General features: G+C 54.4%; 1 protein-coding gene across 1 annotated transcript; it reads left to right on the plus strand.

The window, feature by feature from the left end:
- The first annotated feature begins 1,178 nt into the window (after positions 1 to 1,178).
- Peds1 (plasmanylethanolamine desaturase 1) lies at positions 1,179 to 20,141 on the plus strand. The gene is made up of 6 exons (XM_021150001.3): positions 1,179 to 1,369; positions 8,086 to 8,205; positions 15,698 to 15,789; positions 16,573 to 16,717; positions 17,768 to 17,980; positions 18,563 to 20,141. Exons 1-6 carry the CDS (start codon positions 1,246 to 1,248, stop codon positions 18,682 to 18,684), a joined length of 816 nt encoding a protein of 271 aa, XP_021005660.1. The 5' UTR covers positions 1,179 to 1,245; the 3' UTR covers positions 18,685 to 20,141.
- Positions 20,142 to 22,974: the final 2,833 nt, after the last annotated feature.

The following is a 22,974-nucleotide window of genomic DNA, read 5'->3' on the forward strand; positions in this document are numbered from 1 at the left end:
AAGCAGGATGTCCTGGCCACTGGGATCTCCAGCCCTAATCTGCAACCCTAGCCTTCTTGCTAACAGGCGCTGTGCAGTCTGGGAGGGTCTGAGACCCAGCACCTGCCACAGCAAGTTCAGCAGAACCCCTGACACCCCAAATCTAATGGCGCAGTTAATACAAATGCCAGGCTGTCACCTTCATCGGAACAGGAAGGACTTGGGCTGCAGCTTGACTCGGCCATCCGAGTGGCTCTTCCTTTGAGTAGACGTAAGGAGACAGAGAAGGAGCTTGGGACGGACAGAGACCACCCAGGAAAGGAGCACTGTGGGGGAAGGGGAGATAGCCTGGGGAGGCTGGCAACTGAGAAATATGAAGCTTAAATCTCAGAGAAGAACGAAGATGGAGCCTTGGAAAAATTCTTCAGATCTTAAGTTCCCTCTGCGGACCCCAGGCACCTCTAGGTCTTGCAGCCCCAGGGTGGACGCTGTTTATCGTCCCTTAAGGACTTTACATAAGCCTTTAGCTCTCTTAATGCTAATGCCTTAAAGACAGAAGGATATTCTCTGAACTGGAATTCATTCAACCTCTCCTAAAATCTGTCAGCTGTTGGCCCAGGCAGAGTCCCTGCCCTCAGGGGCTCCTTTCCTGATAGGGAGACAGTTACTCCTGACAAGCGCTGAGTAGCGTGAGGGTGATGTCACAGTGACCAGAGGAGGGGGCACCCCAGCAGGTGGTCACGAGCGGCCTCTCAGCAGGCAATATTACTTCTTATGTTCTGTGATTGAGTCTTGCAATGTAGCTCAGGCTGGCCTCGAACGCGAGACACTCCTGGGTAGTGAAATGAAACCTAGCGCGTGCAGCCGATGTGCTGCCCCGTCCAGCAGCTTCCTAGCGAATGCACGATCTGCAGTAGCCATGCACTCCGTAGGCGCTTCGCGGCGCGTACTCCCTGCCTCCAGCGCGGTACGCGAGTTCGCGGGGCGCAGCGGGGACGCGCACATCCACCCTGCCTTCCGCGTCCAGCTGCGTCCAGCTGCGACCCCGCCCCCCGGCGCCGCGGTTGGCTGAGGCCCGAAGGCCTGCGATTGGCCGGGCGCGGCGCGGGCGCGGGCTCCGATTGGCTGTGACGCGGGGCCCCGCCGACGCCCCGCCCCGGCCGCCGCGCCCCGCGCCGGCCGGTCATTGGGCGGCGTGATATCGCCGCGGTTCCGCGGCCGCCGCCGCCGCAGGCAGAGCGCAGCGGGCGGGCCGGGCGACGGGCCATGGCGGGCGCCGAGGACGCGCCGGGCCGGCAGCCGGAGCTGGACGAGGACGAGACGGCGGAGGGCCGGCGCTGGGGCGCACAGCACGCGGGAGCCCGTGAGCTGGCGGCGCTTTACTCGCCAGGTAGGACGGATGGAGGGCCTGCGATCTGATGGGTGCTCGGCGCCGGGCCCGCCCCGACCGAACCCCAGGCGGCCCGAACTCCTGGACCCTAACCCATCTGAGCCCTCTGGATCCGAACCTTAGCCCATTCGAAGTCCCCGGATTCGAACCCTAACCCATCCGGAGTCCATGGATTAGAACCCCAACCTATTCGAACCTCACTTCGACCCAACCCGTCCGAACCCCCACGAATCCAAACCCCAGCCCATCCGAAATGCCGAGATCTGAACTCTACCCAGATCCGAACTCCAGCAGCCTATTTGGACGCCCTTGGATCCGAACCCCACTCCATCCGAACCCTAGCCCCATCCTAACCCTGCCCCCATCCTAATCCCAGCTTCCACCCAAAGCGGAACTCCAGGGCTTCTAACTTTGCAAAGAGCACTCCTAGATCTAGGGACCCTAACTAAACCCCTTCCTACTCCGAGCCCTGCGGCTTTGGAGTTGCAGAGATTTGGAACAGCCCCAGTGCACCTGCGCATCCAGAGTCCTAGCCCCAGGGCACCTTGGGCAGTTTAGGAACCCCACCCTGGCCTGCCTTGTCTTCCTAAATCCCAGTCCAAGGCTTCCGGTTCTCAGGCAGCGCGAAGCCTTAGACATCTCAGTCGCAGGCACTGCCCTTAGCCACCTAAACTCACACGCAGTCCTAGGACCCCCACATTACGAGTCTGCACCCTGTGCGTTTTTTCCAAGACCGTGGGTTGCAAACTAACCCCCCTTCTGGAACTAACAGCTCTCCAGCCTCTAGGGCCCCGATTTGGATTTCAGCTGCAAAATATCCCAGGCGCTCATCCCCCAAGCTCCATCATGGTCCCTGCTTCAGTAGCTGCAGTGAACTTATCCCCTCCCCCTCCCAGTGGGACCGGCAGCCCTCACCTCTTACTGGTAGATTCTCGGCAGCGATTCAGACCCTACTGAGTCTAGCTCTGTCCTCTCCCACACCCACACACTAGCTGCCCATTAGGACACTTCTCACCACCCGGAGCCCCTTTCCCTGGCTCCACCCCTTCCCCCAAAGCCAGGTCCCCTCTCTGGTTTCTTTGCTTCTTGACATGCTCATATCCTAACTGGCACTGGCTCCATCCCGCTCTCCAGCTCTCAGGGAGCCTCAGCAATCTCACTGCCTGGCTGGGCATCCCCAGGGGTTGCGGAAATGCCTGTGCATCCAGGGTCAGATGACAGCCAGCCTTGAGGCCCCTCTGCCAGGGTAGAGTCTCCAGGAGTTGGCTTTGTTATTCAACATTCTATCCGCTCCCTTGGCTGGGCAGCTACAGGGCACACAGCCCTGGCCTGGGTGGGGCTGAGGCCACTACCCCCTTGGCTCCCTGCCCTGGCTGGCATGCGATTGATGCTTTTTCAGCGCTAAGTGGCACGTGACATAGGACCATTTGCTTTTTCTCTATGGGTCCTAGGTCAGTGAGGATTGGCCTCGCCTTGGGTTTCCAGTCTGTATGTTTGGTTTTCCACTTGTCTTGGGTGTTTGGTCTGTTCTGCTGGGTCCTTGACCCGAACACCCAGCCTCAGGACCCGAGTTCTCCTTGAGGGAGGCTGGTGGTGTTAGCTGGATGGCCTGGGTGGTGCCTCCTCTGATCACTCGCTGTAATGACACACACTGTGTGGCTCTAGGCCTTGTGTACAGTAGGCGGCCCCTGTGATTCACCTGGCCAGCCGCCCTTCTCTGAACTTGAAGCGAGCTTGGTCTTGCTGGTCCTCAGGCATATAGTTGGAAATGGAGAGGAAGGGATTCATAGTGTGTGGCTGTGCTGTCCTCACAGCCCCCTTCCTACTGGCCCCAGTCTTTCCTCTTGCTTTCCCCTGGGGTCCACCTCTTGCCCCTCCTTTATGATCAGGTATCAGTACCTGAAGAGCAGCCACACAGCTTCAGACAGCCTCCTGGGGCCTTTCCTAACCCAGAGAGGGAAAGACTGGTCAAACTGGTTCCTCCAAGTTTCTCTCAGTAGGTCTCCTTGTCTCTGTCCCCCGAGCTGTGTGGTCTTAGAGAGGTGCCCTGGCCTCTCCTGACCTGACCCTGTCAAAGAGAAAGCAGGCCTGATGTATATTGAGCACCTAATGGAATATTTCTTCTAGTCCCTGTTCTCAGCCCTGAAGGCAGGCAAGACTTGAACTGGCATTTTGGTTCAGGAGACAGGTAACGGGCCCCTCAATAATAGGGTAGCAAAAGCAACAGGGAAAACATGAGGCAGGGGCTTGGCATTGTAGAGAGCCTGTATCGGGCTTTACTGAAAAGACAGCATTTGAACATGGAGCTGAAGGGAGAAAGGCAGGAGGGAAGGGACCTTGAGAGTGTGTGTGAGGGCCAGAGAACAAGTGGAAAGGCCCCGAGGTGGGAGTGTGGCTGGCACGAGGAACCTGTGGGCTGGAGCAGGGAGAATTCCCTGCGTCCCAGGACCGAGTTCTTGAGATTCCTGGGGCTGATAATGGTTTGTCATTTGACAGCTGATAGCAGTATGTTAACAAAGATGCCATTTACTGAGTGAGCACTGGCTCACACAGGCGTTTCCCCGAATGTTCCCATGTCTTAAACACCAGGCCTATTTAGGGCTATGCCACTGCTGCTGCCACAGAAAGACTGGCGAGGGTAGGCTGTGCATCTTTGACATCTGGTTTTCAGGGAATCTCTGGTACCCTAGGACCACCCTATCCATGTCTGTGGAGGCTTAGCACGGGATGGTAGCCCTTTCTGCTCCCATGGGGGCTATCCACAGCACCAGGACCAAGATGATGAGGGTCTATTTCTTGTTTGCCTGCTTTTGCCCTGGCTGTAGAAATTAGCCAGGTCTAGGACAGCAGTTCAGCCTGTTTGTGGCAGACACAGGGCCTGGTGTGTGTGTGTTTAAGTGTGTGTGTTTAAGTAACTCCAAGCAGGGTGACCAGGGTGGGTGGGATAGAAAGGGGTGACAGGGATGAGGTGCTAGTGATCTAGGGCTTAGTTCTGTGCAGTGGAGTCACTGAGTGTTTTCCTCAGTGCCCCCCTCTGTATGCCTTTCTCAGCAATAAGCCAGAAGCCAGGCTTGAGAGGAGCCTCATGATGGGTCCTCCCTCCCACCTTCCTTGGGCAAGGTGGCACTCGGAGGGGCCAGCTACAACCTGCCACTTCATGGGTGTCCCAGTTGTAAGGACACGGAACCAACTGTCCCGTCACCTTGGACGGCTGTGAGTGCTCTCTGCCCTGGAGGTGTTTAGGACCACAGTGGCCTGACCTGTAGACCTGAAGTTGGACCCTGCATCACTCCAAAATGGGCCTGGTTGAAGCCTTGGCACACAGAGCCTTGGAGCCACTGTGGCATCTGTCCCTGGCCAGGCCTGCTCCCACTGCATTGGCCTGAGCTCTGTCTGTCTCTACCTTAGTCTGACTTTCTCCCTAAGTCTCATCTTTTTATCTCCCTGGTTTCTGTTTCCTCCTTCTGTTTCGTCCCCCTCCGTCTGGTCCTATTCTCTCTGTCCCCCTCGTGTGTTCTCTGTGGTGCACAGCGTCTGAGGGCCAGAGGCCAGCACAGGTGTAGGGTATTTGAGGCAGGAAGAGGCTTGCCCAATGAGGTAGGTGAGTCTCCCTCCCTTGCCAGGCTCCATGCCCATCTCACATTGGCATCTAGGCCAACAAGTGGGCACCCAAACCTCAACAGTCACTGCTACACCTTGGCCCCAGATCAGCAGCACCTCTTGCTCCAGGCCAGGAACAGGCTTTCAGGTGGAACAGGCCACCAGAGTCTTGAGTAAGCGGCCTCCTCTACCGCCTTGGTTTTTGTTCTGGTTTTTTGAAACAGGGATTCTCTGGCTGTCCTGGAACTCACTTTGTAGACCAGGCTGGCCTCGAACTCATAAATCTGCCTGCCTCTGCCTCCCAAGTGCTGGGATTAAAGGCGTGGGCCACCATGCCCAGCTTTAAGCGTGGAGGTTTATAAAGTAGCTCTGTTTAGGTCCGGTGACTATGTGGGCTTGCCAGCGTGGTGGCCTGGGTCCTATGTTTTCAGGGCTAACAAGAACTAGGGATGTGTGTGGTTTTAAGTTTAGGTCACATTTTTTAAGAAATCAGAACAAACCCGACCAGAGGGTCCTGTTTGCAGCCCAGCCTCGTCCCCACATGGCGGGCATCAGCTGATGTCACCATTGTCATTGCTTTAGTCTAAGCCTTGGCTGTGCCTCTGCCTACCCACCTGTCCATCCATCTGTCTGTCCATCCATCCGTCCCTCAATCCCTACGGTTAACCAAGCAGGTTGGCAGGGAGAGTTCCCTGTCCCCTGTCTCCTCCTGAGTCCCCTTCCCCCACCCCTGGGGCTTCCTGCTTCTGAGTCCTGGGCCCTACCCAACAAGCAGGAACCGGAAGAGGTAGGCAGGCTGTGGCTCAAAACGGGACTCAGAAACAACCCAGCTGAGACGGGAAAGATCAGAAGCCTCAGGCCCAGGTCTGCTCCCGTGACCTCTGGGGGCCTTGCCTCTCCTTGGCCTTGGTGTCCTCTTCTGTAGGGGCGAATGACCCCTGAGTCCCCCTCCCATGGTCAGCCTTTTTTTTGGGGGTCAGCTGCTTTAGCTGGTCTGGCTCCAGCAGTCAGGAGCAGCAGCTACTGTAGGGACAAGGGTGGAATCTAAGCTCTGCTTCCTACGTGGTGCTGAGCCTAGGACACAGTTCCGGTTTTGTGACTGGATGTGTTCATCCCACAAGCACTGACTGAATACCAGCTGAGTGCCAGGGCCTGGTGAAGGAACTTGACCTAGCCCTAGTTCATATTCAGGTGGGGCTGTAGCCCTGGGGAGCGGGGGAGGGCGTGTCAGAATCACAGAGCAGGAGAGATGGTAGAACGTTCGTTCTTCGGGGGCAAGGCGGTGGGCAGCAGGCCTGGCTTGGGTCTTCATTAACCCCATACATGAGCCTTCACCAGGACAACAGTGTGGTAGAGAAATGGGGGCAAGCATGGGCAGCCGGAACAGGACAGGGGGAGGGTTGAGGAGGCCACAACATCCTTCAGCTCAGCGTGCTGAGCTGCCTTGGGCTGCCTCCCTTCGATTTTCCTCGTAGCCTCTGCTTCTGGGTAGGTTCTTGGTTCCTGCAACAGTAACTGCTTGGTATATATTAAGCACCAGTGATAATAACATTGTCAAATGCCTGGGAAACAGGCAGAGGCTTGCTACTCATGTGTGGTTTATTCCTTATTAAAAAAATATGTATGTGTTAAAAATGAGTTGACAGAGCGGGGCAGTGGTGGTGCACGCCTTTAATCCCAGCACTTGGGAGGCAGAGGCAGGCGGATTTATGAGTTCAAGGCCAGCCTGGTCTACAAAGTGAGTTCTAGGACAGCCAGGGCTACAGAGAAAAAAAATAATAATAAAGAAAAGAAAAAAACAAAACCAAACAAAAAATTATAACTTTCGAGAAGAAAACGCCTTGATGTGCTCTATCGAGGGGAGGGCGGCCTCGGGTGGTCTCCAGGCTTGGCTTCTGTACAGTTTTCTTCGATTGAGTGTATTTGTGCCACAGCATGATGTTGGCTGAGGACAGCTTGTGGGAGTTGGGTCTCCCCTTTCATTGTGTAGGTCCCAGGGATTGAACTGAGAGCATCAGGTTTGGCAGTACATGCCTTTACCCACCAAACCATCTTGCCGGCTCCTTTATGTCTTTGTGTGGTGGAGCCTTAAGCAGCCTCGTGCTCAGCTCCCGACCCTTTCCTCCCTTGATGTTTTACTCACTTTTTAAAAATGTTTATACATACTTTCTTTTTATTTGGTGAGTGAGTGTGTGGGGTGTGTGTGTGTGTGTGTGTGTGTTACAGAGGTCAGAGGATAACTTTCAGGAGGAGTCCGTTCTCTCCTGGCGTGTGGCACCCAGGGACTGATCTCAGGTGATCGCGCTTAGTGGCAAGCTCTGTTTCTGGCAGAGAAAGCTCTCCAGCCTTTCTTCTTTATTGATGTCTCTAGCCTTTCTTCTTTATTGATGTCATCACCGCATTTGCTCTCTGTACCTCCATAGAACGTGGGCAACAGAGAGAGCCATGGGGCAATTCTGCCTCATCCCTGGGCCGTGGACACTTAGATGATGTCCAGAGTTTTGACACCTCCACCAGAGCCACAAGGACTGATCTGATTGTCCAAGCTTCCTTGTCTATAAACTGATTACATAAAATGGAATTCTCATAGCCACGTCCTCAGATCCTGTGTCTCCTTGGTCACCTGCAGCCTTCTGGAGACCACACTCCTGCCTGGCTGCAGGCGTCCAGATGCCAACCCTGGAAGGCCTAATGTTCTCAATGCCCTATTTCTCTTTGACCCTGAGGCTGATGGCCTGTGTCCTGCTACATGGAAGCTGGGCAGGCTCTGGATATCCCTGGGTTAAAGGATCAAAGGCCTCTTGCTTCAGATGACCACCTACCTGGGAACAGATGGTACCAGGAAACCAGTTCAAATACAAGGGTGTCATTAAGTTCCCACAGAAGTCCCCAGAAAGCCTGAGAGACCAGCATTGGGACCTGTCTGTCACTTGCAGGCCCAGCCTCACAGGCACACAACATTTGCTCAGTGTCCTGCTTCTACAAAAGCCCTTCTTCTGGGCCAGCAGTGCTGTCTGTGAAATGGGCTGGTGGTGGGTGCTTGGCACAGTCCGCCGCCGCTACCGTTGAGGCTCCCACAGCCCGTGCCTCACACAGCCCTCCTCCCCTCCCCACAGGCAAGCGCTTCCAGGAGTGGTGTTCCGTGATCCTCTGTTTCAGTCTCATTGCCCACAATTTGGTCCACCTCCTGCTGCTGGCCCGCTGGGAGCACACACCCCTCGTGATCCTGGGTGTCGGTGAGTACCAGGGCCCCTCTCGAGGTCGTGTGCCTTTGTGCAGTCGAGCTCATGAGTGCTCGGGGTGGTCTCGCGTCAGCACCTGCTCATCTTGGAGCATTCAGTCGAGTGGCATGGTGACATCACCCCCAGTTCCTGTTTGTTCCATTCTTCTTTTGGCGTACTGAAAATCAGCCACCTCCCCCAGCTGTTCTCCAGCGCCCCCCCCACCCCCGCCCACTGCCCTGTCCAGTGCTCACCTGGCAGCCATTCCATCTGACAGCCCCCAACTTCAACATTCCATCCTTGTTGCTGTTCGGCCACACTGACCACACTCTCGGCGCATGCACACCCCTTCCTTTGGGGGCCTCTGTACGAGCCGTTCACTGTACCTGTAGCCCTTCTCAGGACTCCACGCTTTTGGTCCCCAAGATCTACTGACAGCCACCTGCTTAGGTAGGTCCTCCGTGATGGGCCCTCAGAGACAGCCCTGTGGAGTTTGGTGGGTGCAAGCCTTTAATCTCAGTACTTGGGAGGCAGAAGAAGATCTGTGATCTCTGGACCAACCAGGGCCACATGTTGACCAAGCCCTGCCACACACACTGTCGCTGGAGCCCACTGGGTCTCCAACAACTCAGAAGTCAGATTTTTTTTTTCCCCTGTTCCATTCACTGCTGTATCTCCAGCCTCGGGCATGAGCCCTGATACATGGCAGGTGCTGGGAATTCAGTGAGTTGGATGGTGTATATGGAGTGGGGGTCCTGTGTGCTAGGAAGTCCTGGTGTTCCCCTTGGCCAGGCTGAGACTCATCTTCTTGATGAGGAACTAGGGGCCGAGAGAAGGGACCTGTAGGACACTTTAACCTGAAGCACATGTGGTCGGAATGTCTGACTGCAACCCGAGCTCCAGATGGCTCAGTTTCCCTCCTTTCCAGCCTATTGTCGTCTGGCTCAGGTGCCCCAGGGCTGGCCAAGGGGTTGTGGTACCCTTGGTCCTACCTGACCCTTCCTGTGGCTTTGCTTCTCAATCCTGTTAAAAGCATTCTGTCTGCCTAAGCCAATAGTGTACAGCCCTGCTAATCAAGCTGTCTCACAGGCCAGGGGAGAGTTTAGCCCGCTTTGTGATGGAGAGCCCAGGCCTCATCTGCAGGAGTCCCATAACCCCCACACCCACCCCCAACCCCTCCTAGGAGCACCTAGCCCAGAATTGGGAGGCTCCTGCAGCCTTGGCTGGGCTGGCTGCAGCACATGTCCTGAACACTGAGGCCGTGGCAGTGTGGTTTCCTGGAGCTGTAGGAAAGCCGGGAGGATCCAGCCACGCTGAGAGGGCTGGTGATCGGGATGAAGAGGGAAGGTGACCTGGCCTGCAAGACCACTGGCCAAGGCTACCTTAACCCCTGCTCATGCTGACAGTGGATATTCTATAAGTATCTGCTAGGTCATGCCCTGAGTTGGCTATCTCCCTGGCAACAATATTGTCCAGCATTGTTCTCTTCCCACCGGCCCTGGGCTCTCTAGGCACACCCTCCCTGGCCAAGGGTAGGGAAACACCCTGTAGTAGGTCCAGCTGGGTGCCATACTGTCAGGTCACCTTCCCACGCTGCCTGAGACCTGTGTTTCTGCAGCTCCCAGCCCCATCCTAGAAGCCAAGGTGGCCGGATCTCCCAGGCACCCAGCTTCTGGGCTGATAAGGGCAGGTAATCCCCTGATAGCAGTGTTTACACAACCCTCAATTGATTTAAATAGCCGCCCTGATTTGTCTGTTAGCATGTAGGTAGCCGCCAAGGGCACTGTGCCAGCTTGTTTCTATCTCTTCAACAGTTCCTGATGCCCCAGGTAGCCCCGGAAACCAGAGCTTAAACTGAAAGGATTCTAGTCTGTAAAAGTCGGGCTTGTGTGACACAATGCTTGAGAGCTGATCAAGATAAAACTGTGGTTGTTAACAGCCTGGAGGGGAGGAGATGCCAGAGGAGGCTTATCTGAGGCAGGGCGACAGGTGCAAAGGCCCTGAGGCTGCCGTGAGCCTTGCATCAAAGAGGCCTGGTGACCTTTCACTGAAGTGGATGGGTGAAAGGGACAGGACCTTGGGGGTCATGGTCTGGACAATGGGATTATCTTGAGTGTTGTAGGGAGTCACTGGTGAATTTCTCATGGGAAGATGCTGGGTGCTAGGTTTCTGGTGCTAGGACCCAGGAAGCAGGTGGTGATGGGTTTTTCGAACTCAGAGGAGCTCGGCAGTTGAGCTGCGTGATGGTGGCAGAGGAGAAACAGAAGTAGCCTGGGGAAGACCTCAGCTGGACAGCAGGAATGAGCACAAGGTACAGCCCAGGGAGTGGAGAAAGCTGAGAGGCCCGCTGCCTCAGAGAGGGCACCACCCGAGTCGGCAGCACAGCAGGCAGCCTGATGGTGTAGCAAAGGGACCTGGCCCTGAAGGTCACTGATGGCCGTGACAAAGATAGCGTGTGGTGAAAAACTGATCGTTCTCTTGGGGAGGGGATGCCGTGGGTCCTTGAAGGGGCAGCTTGGAGACTGAGGAGAGCAGGGATCAGCACCGAGTCCCAGAGGCCACACTGCCTGAGGCGTCTGGATTAACATAGCCTGAGCGATGTGCTGGCTCGGGGTCTGTCTACCTAGTCTGCTGGCCTCTCAGCTCCACGCAGCCTTCACAATGCTGCTGTCACTGGATAGAGCAGCATCCTTGTGCCCTTCCCAGTGTCTGCGGGGAAGGATGGTGACCATGCCAAAGCTGCTCCCAGGGTGACCCAGCCACCAGCCACCACCAAGGCTGGAACAAAGAGACGTCTGTATCTGTACCCTGCCCCCATTAAAGGAGCCTCATGGGCAACTGAGTGCCCTAGAAAACAGCTACCAGGCTGCAGGAATTGAGAGCCTTTTCCTCAGGTGGTGGGAGAGGACGCTCTTGTCCAGGTTATTCCTGGCACCAGCGTCGAGCATGTCTCTGTGAATACCAGATGCCAGTCATCCTACAGATGGCAAGACTGAGGCTCACAGAGGGATGCCGGGCTCAGGCTACAGGCAGCTACCACTGGGGAGCTTGTGCCAGAGCCCAGAGCTCTGGCTGCACCCTTGTGCTTCTTTCGAGAGTTTCTGATAGTTAAGGGACAGGTATCCTGCATGACTCTCATTTCCCAGACCTGGACATGACGCTGAGTGTGGTCCTCTTGCCCCCACCCGCACGGGTGACCTTGGACAGTCCTTCCCTGCCAGCCTGAGCAGGTCTGAGGCCTCTGGGCAGGGCAGGTGTGATGGGGCTGTCACTGGACATGAAGGGAGATTGCACCGTTCTTGTAGATGGTTCTCCATGATGACCCCGATTTCCTGATCTTCACCTTCAGAGTGCTGGGTTTACTTGGCAGCTGTTTCTGCAGGGTTGGAATCAAACCCAGGGAACCCAGGGCTTTGTGTGTGAAAATAATTCTCTCCCGGCAGTTGCTTTTAGGCCATTTCGGGGTAAGGAAGGGTGGAAGGAAGCAGGCGTTGAAGCTCTGCGCTTGTGCCAGTTAGCACCCAGGGGGGCTGCTCTATGCTATGCTCTGCCATCGATCACTTGCCTTTAGTCTCATAGCCAGTGTCCCCTTCCTATCCCAGAGTCCCATCTAGGCTTGCACAATCTGGTTACTTGTCATGGCCCTATTTGAGGATCATTGGTCTGTGGCAGTTTCTCAGCCACAGCCCAGGCTGGCTTCAAGTTCTCTCTGTAGCCCAGACTGTCCGAGAACTCCCGGTCCTCAGCCTCCTGAGTGCTGGGGGCGGAACTCAGGCCATACACATACTGGGAAGGCGGTCTCCCTCTGACGCCTCACTTGCAATCTTGGCTGACTTGGGAACACTGGTTAGAATTATTAGGATGCCTCAGAGTCTAGAGTGGTGATGCGCTCCTGGCCTGATTGGTGTCAGCAGAACAGCTCAGTGCAGCTCGCCACTGTGAGGTCACTTTGCCCTGGACCAGGAGCACCTTCTGGGTTTTTTCCCATGTTACCATGCACCCCTCCCGGCTTCTTTTGAGACAGCCTCAGCCCTAACTTAAGTCAGTAGTGAGGTCCATACAGCGCACTTTCCTGACGCCCCTGCAGTGCTGGGCACTGGAAAGAGGCTCCCAAAGGCCACCCTGGCTTGACTTTGTAATGCTGTTCTACTGTGTTCTGATGACAGAGGATTAGCTGCCCAGGACAGTTAAGGGGAAGGAGCTTAAGCACACTAACCTGGTCCCCAAGGACTAACAGAGTCGATGCGCTCAAGTCCAGTGTGCTCTGGTTTAAAAGAAAAAGTGTCAACCAAAAAAAAAGAAGGAAGGAAGGAAAAAGGGGAAAAAACCTCTTATGGTGTCAAACAGAAGTCAGGCATAGTGGTAAGTGTCTTTAATCTCAGAACTTGGGAGGCAGAGCTCTGAGTTTGAAACCAGTTTGGTCTACTTAGCAATTTCCAGGCTAGCCAAGGTTACATGACGAAACCCTGCCAATAAAGTTAGTAAGTGTTGAGACTGGATGGGTAGCTCGGCGGATAAAGTGCTCACTGTACAAGGGTGAGGGTTAGAGTTCACATCCTGGCAACCGTATAGAGAAAAATCCAAGTGTGTATGGCAGCCTACCTAAATCCCAGCCATTAGGTGGAGATGGGATCCCCAGGGCAAGCTGGCTTGCTAGACTAGCCAAAGCTGCAAGCTCTGTGTTCAGCCAGAGGTCAGCAGGTAGAGAGCCTAGAAGAACCTTAGTGCCACTGTCTGTTAGGGTATGTTTGCACACCTGTCACCCTTGTACTTGACAGGCTGAGACCGGAGGATCAGAAACGTTCAAGGCCAACCAGGGCTGCATGAGTCTCTGTCTCAAAAAACACAATGTCTGTTGTCCTCAGACCAGGGGATGGGGGAATCTGTGAGCACATGGACTTCTCCATGAACGAGCAATGCACCCAGGGCTCAGTAAAGGTCCAGTGTGGGCTGCGTGCATTGTACCAGATGATGGCACAGTAGTCAGCAGCAAAAAGGGAAATGGCCAATGCATGTGACACAGGAGTGACTCCAGATGTGCTAGCCCAGTGAAGCAAGCCAAACCCAAAATACTTGCAAACAAGGTATTACAACAATACCATCGCATCACTCCTCGCCCCCTGTGCTGACTGACACGTTGCCTGTGGTCACCCTGTGATGTTGGCAGGGTTGAGTCATAACAACAGAGACCATGTGGCCACAGAGCTGGCGGCCTCCGTGTCTAGCTTTGTTATAGAAGGTTTGCTGGCCCCTTAAGTTCCACATGAAGAGGAAGCCGTGTGGTGACCTTGGCTGGTCAGAGAGGTACAGCCTTGAGCCACATAAGCCTGCACACCAGGGTGTGCAGGTTAGGTACAGTTCTAGTCAGACTCCAGCCATACCTGGGGAAGGAAGTGATCATTTCATTCATGGTCTGGGCCGGACATTCAGGACAAGAAGCCTGGACTAGGAGCCCCTGCTGTGCTCTACCACAGGACCAGTATTCCCCATAACTGTTTGTCAGGGTGGCAGTGTTTAAATCTGTCATTGGTCAGTGATACTGGGACAGGCCTCTGGAAGGATGCTGAGCCCAAATTTGGCAAGAGGCAGAGCAGTGTAGTTAGCTAGAGACAGGTTCCTCAACCCTTGCTTGCTTAGAGGCAGTATGTCTACACCATTCATAGTAGACAGTGGGTCCTGCAGTAATGCCCCAGACCTGTTGGGGTGCCAGGGAGCAGCAAGTCCTCTTCGGGGCACGTTGTCTTCACTGAGCAACAGGACTGCCCAGTGCTAGGCAGTGGAGCCCTTCTATCCTCATCTCCCACCGCTGCTCTGGCCCACTGCCTATGCTTGGATGGGTGAATAGAGAGATGAGCAGGTAGGTGGGTGGAGGGATGAATGGATAGTGCATAGATACATATTAGGTAGGAGGTGGATGGATGTGTGGGTAGGTAAATTTGTGGATAAGTAGCCAGGTGGCTGGACAGGTACCACTGGCTTCTAAAAACCTACCCTTAGCAGCTGCCTTTAAACAGATTGGACACTGGGATTCCATTCCCAAAGTAGCCTGCATCCTTCCTCCTGTCACCTGGGTTACAGTCTCTCTCTCTCGGGAGGTGTCCAGAGGTTCTCACCCACAGGCCTCGTGGCACCCCCAAGGCCTTGGTCCCGTCAATGAGAGTCCAAAAGCACCATTGCAACTCAGAGCCTGGGCCAGGCAACCAGTTTACAGTCAGAAACTGAAGGATGGGGGTCAACGGCACAGGCCTGTACAGCTCCTCATTTCCATACACCCTAATGGGTCAGCTCTGAGGGCCTCCTGTGTGCCAATTGCTACCCCATGCAGCATTGAGCCCATTGATGTCGCAAAACCAAGGTCCAGTCCTAAACCAGAGCCCACGGTGCCCCAGATAACTCAGGTCTTAGGAAGGGCACAGAGCCAGGACCCTAAGCCTCGGAGGAAAGCAAGTTGTTGAACTGCATCCTGGAGAGGAAGAATGTTCCGGGCAGAGAGGAACAGTAAAGGCAGAGGCTCAGAGGACAAGAAGGTACAGGGGGTGAAGGAAGGGCAGGGACACTGCTGGGCTCTCTGCCTCAGTTTCCCCATGTGTTCGTGGCTCCTCCTATGCCTGGTTTAAATCTCAAGGCCTTAGGAGCCAGCTATGCCACTGCCATGTCTTTGACTTGGGCTCCATCCCTCTTCCCACATTCTGTGGGTCACCTCTGTCAAGTAAGCTAAATGCTACTAACGGGTAAGAAAGTGACAGAGAGGCCACAGACAGAGGGCATGTCCTGCTGAGACTTGATAAACAGTCACCACTGAAATCTTTTACATCTTCACCACTCCTGTCCCACAAGAGAAAGTGGGACACAGAGATGTTAAGTAACACACGATCTCACACAGCTCATGGGGAGGGGAGGGCTACCCCAAGCTAGTTCTGAGCAGGTTGAAAGTAAACAAAGAGCTGGGCTGTGGTGGCGCACACCTTTAATCCCAGCCTTGGGAGGCAGAGGCAGGCGGATTTCTGGGTTCGAGGCCAGCCTGGTCTACAAAGTGAGTTCCAGGACAGCCAGGGCTATACAGAGAAACCCTGTCTTGAAAAAACATCAACAACAACAAAAAACTAAACAAAGGGAAAGCTCAAAGAACTGAGTCCATGATACAAGCCAGGTGGGATAGGAGGGATGGAGACAAAATTGCAAGTAAGGAATTGCTTATGTTTGCTGTAGCCCAGGCTAGCCTCAAACTCTGGATCCTCCTGCCTCAGCCTCCCAGGTGCTGGGATTCTAGGCAGCTCAGCTGAGGCCTAAGAAGGCAGTGATGCCCCCACCTCAGGGAGTGAGTCCACTCTGTGCAGACCAGAACCAGGGATGTTGCGTGTTACTCTGTGCACTGGGCATTGGCCCGGATGCTCCGACCTCATAATAAATAAACGTCAAGATTGTGGGGGGTGGGAATGGTCCCCGACAGGAGGGGCGGGACATCTCTGAGTGCCCCTGCCCTGGCTTACATTCTTGTTGCCCACAGTTGCAGGGGCTCTCGTCGCTGACTTCCTGTCCGGCCTGGTACATTGGGGTGCTGATACATGGGGCTCTGTGGATCTGCCCATTGTCGGGAAGGTGCGTATGCGGGGCTGTGTGACTGTCCCAGGGTCAGTACCCTAAGACTGGACTGGGGATCCAGTAACAGCACAGGAGGGTGGGTCAGAGAGCCTCCTGGAGTCTTCCCTCAAGTCAGGGCCAATCCTGTGCTTGCATGTAAGCTGTCGGTGAGGCTTTCGGGCTTAGGCAGAAGATTCAGTCCAAACCAGTTCCATCAGGCAAGGATTCCGAGTCAGTCAGTGCTAAGTTAAAGCCAGGGCAGCCACCTTTTTAGAATGGGCATTCCATTTCTAGTCTCTGCCTTCCCTGCTGAGTTCAGGCCTCCACTCCTGTCTGCCTAGAGAATTCTTTCCCCTAGTGGCTGCCAAGCTCGCAGCACCTCATCCCGTTAGTCCAGCTGGTATGGCACCGCCCATCTGCAGCCAAGCCCCGCCAGGGAGATGGATGGGCTCTGGTTAGCTGGTCCTAGGTCTGTGCTCACTCAGGCCAGGCTCCACTTAGCAGCATGAATTGAGAGCCTGGAGATTGTTCCCAGAATCAGGAGCTTAAGGGCCAGGTAGACAGGGTCCCCTTTGTTTTTGTGGAGATTGTCTCCAAGTCCCTCCCAGTATGGTTGGGGAAACTGAGGCCCAGAAGGATTGAGGAAGATCCGCATCAGTGTATTGAAGCCATTGTGGACTGCAGCCTGTCAGACCGCCCCAGGCAGGGTCTGTGTCTGTGGCGAGGTAGAGGGTGAGGAGCTACAGGAGAGAGCCTGGACTCAGCTGAGTGGGAGGCTACCTCTGTACCCTTCCCACCTAGGCCTTCATCCGGCCGTTCCGAGAGCACCACATTGACCCCACAGCCATCACAAGGCACGACTTCATCGAGACCAATGGGGACAACTGCCTCGTCACGCTGCTGCCACTGCTAAACATGGCCTACAAGTTCCGGACCCAGAGCCCAGGTGAGACCTGCAGTTGGGGCTCCTCAGAGTCCCCGGAGAGGCTCCCAGGGTGTGTGGGTGTCTTGTGACATTTAAAGAAAGTATTCACCATTCGTAGGGCGCATATAAAAGTTGGGCATGTAGCCTAAGACGGCATTCTCTGGTAACGTGACCCCCAGGGTCCTCCTTCCCACCTCCTTCACAGAGCTGCTCATTTGACTTGCTCCTTGTGAGTCACAGGCAGCCCAGGCCTCGTTCTGTTGTATTATTTAAAGAAAAGGCACACTATGAGCATGTGGGTGGGACCTATTAGCCGAGAGCTGGCCCTCTGTGTCTGTACCCTGGGTTCAATCCCAGCACTGGGAAAAAAGGCAAAACATAGACTGTGAGCTGAGGCCAGCAATGCCCGGTTTTGAGTCCCAAAGCTATCTGGCCCACTGCTGGGTATCAGGTGAGGCAATGTCAGAACTTCTGCTAGTTGGCGACACTTCCCTTTGGGAGAAACAGAGGGTCTGTCCATGGCCAGGGATGGGGTACTGCTGGGCCCACCCCCCTTACTGACAGTCTCCCAGCAACCCCTTCTCCATATCCCCACTTCCTTCCTCTCCCCATCCCATGAGCAGGAAGCCAGCAAGCACAGGCCTCCCGAAGGCCCATGGCTTTGCTTTCTTCCAAGGTGAACTCTGTGGAGCTGTTATACCCTAGAAACCCACAGGGCCCCACAGAGCCTGAATCCCTGTCCCAGACGCTGCCTGCCTCCCCTGCTCTGTAGATGTGTTCCAGCAAGAGATACTCCCTCGAGCACATGAGTGTCCTGCTTCAGAGAACCTGACCCAGAGTCCCTGCTCCGAGCCCATGCAACCCACAAGAGTCAGCAAGAATCAGAAACCAGCCCCGGTTGGCTGCAGAGCCCACACTCTTAGCCAATCCCTGGCTGCTTCTAGATCTGAAGATCTGATGGTAGAGGCTGAGGTGGTGCTCCACCTCGGGGGCCTGGGTGCTCCTGGCACAGGAGCTGGCCGGCCAGTGAGGCAGCTGCAAAGGTCTCATGCCCTTGCCCTTGCCTTGCAGAGACCCTGGAGCAGCTGTACCCTTGGGAATGCTTCGTCTTCTGTCTGACCATCTTTGGCACCTTCACCAACCAGATCCACAAATGGTCACACACATACTTAGGGCTGCCATGCTGGGTCACCGTCCTGCAGGACTGGCACGTGATCCTACCACGGAAACACCATCGCATCCACCACGTGGCGCCCCACGAAACATACTTCTGTATCACCACAGGTGGGTGGTGCTACCCCCCAGGGTCAGGAGGGTGGGTGGCCATAAGGCCTTGGCCTCCTGAGTATTCTCAGAGCGCACATTTACTGAATGAACCTCTGTTATGTGCAAGCGTTCTTCTAGGTCAGGGCCTTGAACACCAAAGCCCCTTCCTTACTTCAAGCTCTTGTGACTCCAGACATTCACTCAGCCCACAGACAATTTACTTGGTGCCTATTCACTGCCCTGGGCTTAGGGTATACCAGTAAATAAAACAGACAGAATTCCTTGTGATTGCCTGGTGGGAGGGCACACACCTTTAGTCCCAGCACAGAGACAGGCAGATCTCTGTGAGTTTGCGGCCAGCCTGGTCTACAGAGTGAGTTCCAGGACAGCCAAGTCTACACAGAGAAACCCTGTCTCGAAAAACCAAAAAAAAGGGGGGAAAATCCTAGTGATTTGGGGAGACCTGAGGGAGGGCCCCAAGCCGCACTTGAGAGAGGTCTCTCTCTTTCTGTGTGCCCCACCTTCTTCTGCCTGTCTCCTGAGGGCTCTCCACCCCAGGGCTGGCTCTCCTCACTACCCCCATAACTGTGTCTGCTGCAGGCTGGCTCAACTACCCCCTAGAGGTTATAGGCTTCTGGCGGCGCCTGGAAGATCTCATCCAAGGCCTGACGGGTGAGAAGCCGAGAGCGGACGACATGAAATGGGCCCAGAAGATCAAGTAGCATGTCTGGACTCTTGGTCGCCAACCTTCCCGAACCTGAACTGAAGCCATCTGCCAAATCCCGGCGTCTCTGAGCTACCCTCCAGTGAAGAGAAGTCCCCTGGGCTGGGCCCGGGCACCCCTAGCCCACCCCCAGTGACACAGAATACTTGAGTCACCCACTTTTCATTTCCTCTTCTCCTTTTCTTTCCTTGGGCCTTCCTGGCCACTGAGCTGCTCCGAGGCCAAGCCTGACTGCAGACGGGAGCCCAGTCCTGCTGGCCAGCCCCACCCTGTGCATCTGCTCTGCACGCCTGCTCCCTGGGCCGGTGTAGGGTCACAGACAACAGATCTGTCTCGGTGACCCAGAGAGCCCCCAGAACACGTAAATGTCCCTGGATCATGATTCTCCCTCAGCCCTGTAAACAGACCCTAGAGGCCTAGGTGGGTGGGCCACCCCAGCTGCCACCCAAGGGAGGCAGAGCCGGGCAAAGGTCAGGGGGCAGCTGGCAAGGAGAGGCCATGATGCCCTGCCCACATGCGGATACTCTCCCTTCCCCTAGTTCTCCTGTCCATGTGTCCAGCCACTTCTGAGGTCTCCCTGCAGAGACATCTTCATGGGCACAGCTCTTGTGAAGGGCTTGGTCATTTGGGGAAGGGACACTGTGTCCCTTCTGGCCAATGTGTCAGAGGAGGAAGAATAAGGCTTTTTTATTTGGATTTTTTTTTTAAAGGTGCTTGCTTGTTAATGTAAATAATAGAAAGCCTTAATATCTTTCTGTAACATGGAGTAATATTTTAATGTCATGTTTTGGATGTATATAATATATTTATAACAAAGGAAGCATCTCCTTCACTCTGGTTGCCGTGTGGTGTTTCCGGATGGCTGCATAGAGGGAGCTAGCCCTGGCCTGAGGGATGGGGGCTTTATCCCCAGACACAGTGAAGTGGTCTAGATTTATTTATTTTATGTTTTGCCCGCATGTGTGTGTGTGTACCATGTGTGTGCCTCGTCCCCACAGAGGTCACAGAGAGCATTGGAACCCTGGATCTGAAGTTACGGATGCTGAAACACTGTGGGTACTGGGGAAAAACCGGGTCCTCTTAAGTGCTCTTAACCAGGGTGCCATCTCTCTCCAGTACTGAATTTTTGTTTTTTTTAAGGCGGTGGTGTGTCATATACTCCAAGTGACCTCACACTTCTTATAAAAACCAAGGCTGACCTTGAATTCCTGGTCCCCGTACCCTCCCAAGTGCCAGGATGACAGGTGTGTGCCACCATTCACAAGACCTTTCACCTAGATTGTGCTAGAGCAGTGCTGGCTGGCCTGTCCCAGAACTCCTTTGGGGTCATTGGCATTTGACGTACGTCATGGCTCTGGCCTAGATCCAGACCACCAGACTGACTGACTGTGGTGGGAGCTGATCTAAGAAAAAACACCATAAATAAAGAAAACGTACTACAACTTCTTTATTATATTTTTTGTTTGTTTTAATACTTTGTTCTTTCAAGAGGTAGGGGTCTCAGTATATAGTTCTGGTTATCCTGGAACTTGCTCTGTAGACCAGGCTGGTCTTGAACTCCTGAGATTCATCTTTGATCCCAGCGTTGGGATCAAAGCATGCGCCACCATGCCCAGCTCACAGTGCGGTTTCACAGGGTCATCTGTGGAAAGCTATTAACGAAGCTGCCTTGGAGAAGCAGGGTGGAGGCTGCTGGGACAGGAGGCCATTTGAGAAGGGAGCTGGGAAGAGGCAGAGTCAGCTGGGTTGAACAGAATAGGTCTTTTGGGGAGGACAGCAGGTACAAAGGCCCTGGGGCAGGTCCAGACCTGCAGTTGGATGCTAGGGTGATCAGCAAGATCAGCCAGCACAGAAGTGAGGAGAGCAGCTGTCGAGAAGCCCCGTGCCGCCTGATAAGCATTTCCAAGGCACCAGGATTTAGTAGTGAACACACATTCTGGTGTGTATCTGGTCAGGCTGTTCTGTGGCTCCAGGCCTGTTGATTCAAGCCTGTAATCCCAGCATTCGGAAGGTGAAGATAGGAAGATTATAGAGGGTCAAGGTTCATCTTTGGCTACATAGCAAGTTTGAAGCCAACCTGGACTATATAAGAACCTGTCTTTATTAAGAGAGAAACAAACCGGGCGGTGGTGGCGCACGCCTTTAATCCCAGTACTTGGGAGGCAGAGGCAGGCAGATTTCTGAGTTCAAGGCCAGTCTGGTCTACAGAGTGAGTTCCAGGACAGCCAGGGCTACACAGTCTTGGGCGGGGGGGGGGGGGGGGGGGAGAAAGAGGGAGGGAGGGGAGAGAGAGAGAAAGAAATCAACAAAGATCTTAGGCTGATTTCTGCAGTATTAATAATGGAGGGAGAAGGGGGCTTGAGGACACAAAATGACAATCTGAAAAACATTCATTGACCTTGATGTTAGTCAACACTGGCCACTACAGTCACGACCACTGAAGGAGGGTGTGTTAGCATTTGGCGGTCCCTTAGGGATAGGAGATGAGGCCAGGCCTGGTGGCGAGAGCCTACAACTCTATTCTGGAGACCAAGGTGGAGGGTTTTGAGAGTTCTAGACAGGAGTTCAAGGGCAGCCTGGTTGGTACTTTAATAAGTCCCTCAACAGCAAAAAGAGACCTGGAAATAAGGGCGGTTGTGGAGTGCGTGCCTAGGAGGTGGGCAGAGGGAGCCAGGGTTGTGCTGCCATCTGGTGACAGGGTCAGGTCAGTGACGTGCAGGGCAAACCTGGCTTTAGAGTGGACTTCGGTCAGGCACCTTCAGTGCCAACCTCTTTTGAGAGGAGCTAGGTATGTGCCTCTTTCCACCTGTAACTCCCACCACCTCAGGTGAAACCCAAACCTCCCAGGCCCCCCTCACAACAGTGCAAACCATGAGCTGTAGGTAGGAAGACCAGCAGGGTCCCATCCAGTCCACTGCATTCTCCAAATGACAGCGGGCAAGGAACGGGTACCATTCACAGTGCAGTGTTCAGTGTCCTTGTAAAATGCATTGTCATCTGTTCCAGCCATTCATTTCCTCCCAGCTTCAAGGGGCTGGGTGTGTGTAACAAAGACCAGACACCCTGCAACGCCTAAGGCCCGAACAGGCTTGGAGGCCTGATGCAGCCAGAGATTTCAGTTTCCCAAGCCCCCGGTCAGGTTCTCTCTCAAGGCACACATGAAATGCTTGCTCTGTGTATGTGTGTGTGTGTGTGTGTGTGTGTGTGTGTGTGTGTGTGGTGGTGGTGGTGGTGGTGGTGTTTTGAAATAGGGTCCCACTCTGCAGCCCTGGCTGACCTCAAACTTAGAGACATCTACTTGCCTCTGCAGGATGCTGGGATTAAAGGTATATACCGCCACACCTGTCCTTCAGCAGCAAACGTTGCTCCTCTGCAAGGGTGGCCCCTCAAAGGCCATCGCTTTGATAAGACTGTGATGTCTGCTGTATGAACACAGGAGGCTGCCTGCCTGTCCCCTACTTTCCCCCCCTCTCTAAGAAGACATCACCAATGAACAGCGGGGTGGATCTCTGCCTTCCCTTTTCTCACAGAACACCTTTTAGAGAGTATTATGTCTGACGGTCAAAAGATTTCTTTTTAGTGATGTGTATGTAGTATTCCAATTTTAAAATGGACCCATCTTGGGGACTGGGGAGATGGCTAAAAACACTGGCTGCTCTTCCAGAAGCCCTGGCTCTGATTCCCAGCACGCACAGGGCAGCTCACAATCCTCTGTAACTCCAGTCCCGGGAACCCTCCCCTACCTTTTGTCAGCACTGACCCTGCACCCTCTTCTGGCCGGCATGGGTACTGCATGCACATGGTGCATAGACATACATGTACACTAACACCCACACCTATATAAAATAAAATATGGGTGGAGGCAGTGGGAATGAACCAGTCTTGTTTTTGAAAGACTTTGTAGTCCTGACTGGCCTTGAATTCGCAGCAGTCCTCATTGATCTGCTTCTCAAGTACGGGGATTATAGAATGTGCTGCCACCCCGGCAGTCCACCTGTACACTTATAAGTATATGTAGGGAAGGGGTGTGTGTGTGTGTTTGTGCACGTGCACAGATGCATACACAAGTGCATGTGTGCGTGCCAGAGGTCAATGTCCGGTGTCTTGCTTTCTGCCTACCTTTTTTTGAGACCAGATCTCTCACAGAACATGGCCGACTGTTCAGGACCCCGGGATGCTTCTTTCTTGGTCCCCCCAATGCTGGAATTACAGGCATAGCTGGCTTTGTGTCTGGGAGCTGGGGATCACCCTCACTCCGGTCCTGGTGTTTACACAGCAAGCACTCTCT

The sequence above is a fragment of the Mus caroli genome, unplaced genomic scaffold, assembly GCF_978045245.1.
Source record: "Mus caroli unplaced genomic scaffold, Mus_caroli_1 scaffold_2, whole genome shotgun sequence".
Taxonomy (NCBI): Eukaryota; Metazoa; Chordata; class Mammalia; order Rodentia; family Muridae; genus Mus; species Mus caroli.

What these genes read in the sequence shown, in the direction of transcription:
- Peds1 (XM_021150001.3), top strand. Translation starts at nt 1,246, where the DNA reads ATGGCGGGCGCCGAGGACGCGCCGGGCCGGCAGCCGGAGCTGGACGAG. An exon ending in GTTCCGGACCCAGAGCCCAG is followed by an intron (nt 16,718 to 17,767) that starts GTGAGACCTGCA and finishes CTTGCCTTGCAG; the next exon opens with AGACCCTGGAGCAGCTGTAC. An exon ending in ATACTTCTGTATCACCACAG is followed by an intron (nt 17,981 to 18,562) that starts GTGGGTGGTGCT and finishes TGTCTGCTGCAG; the next exon opens with GCTGGCTCAACTACCCCCTA.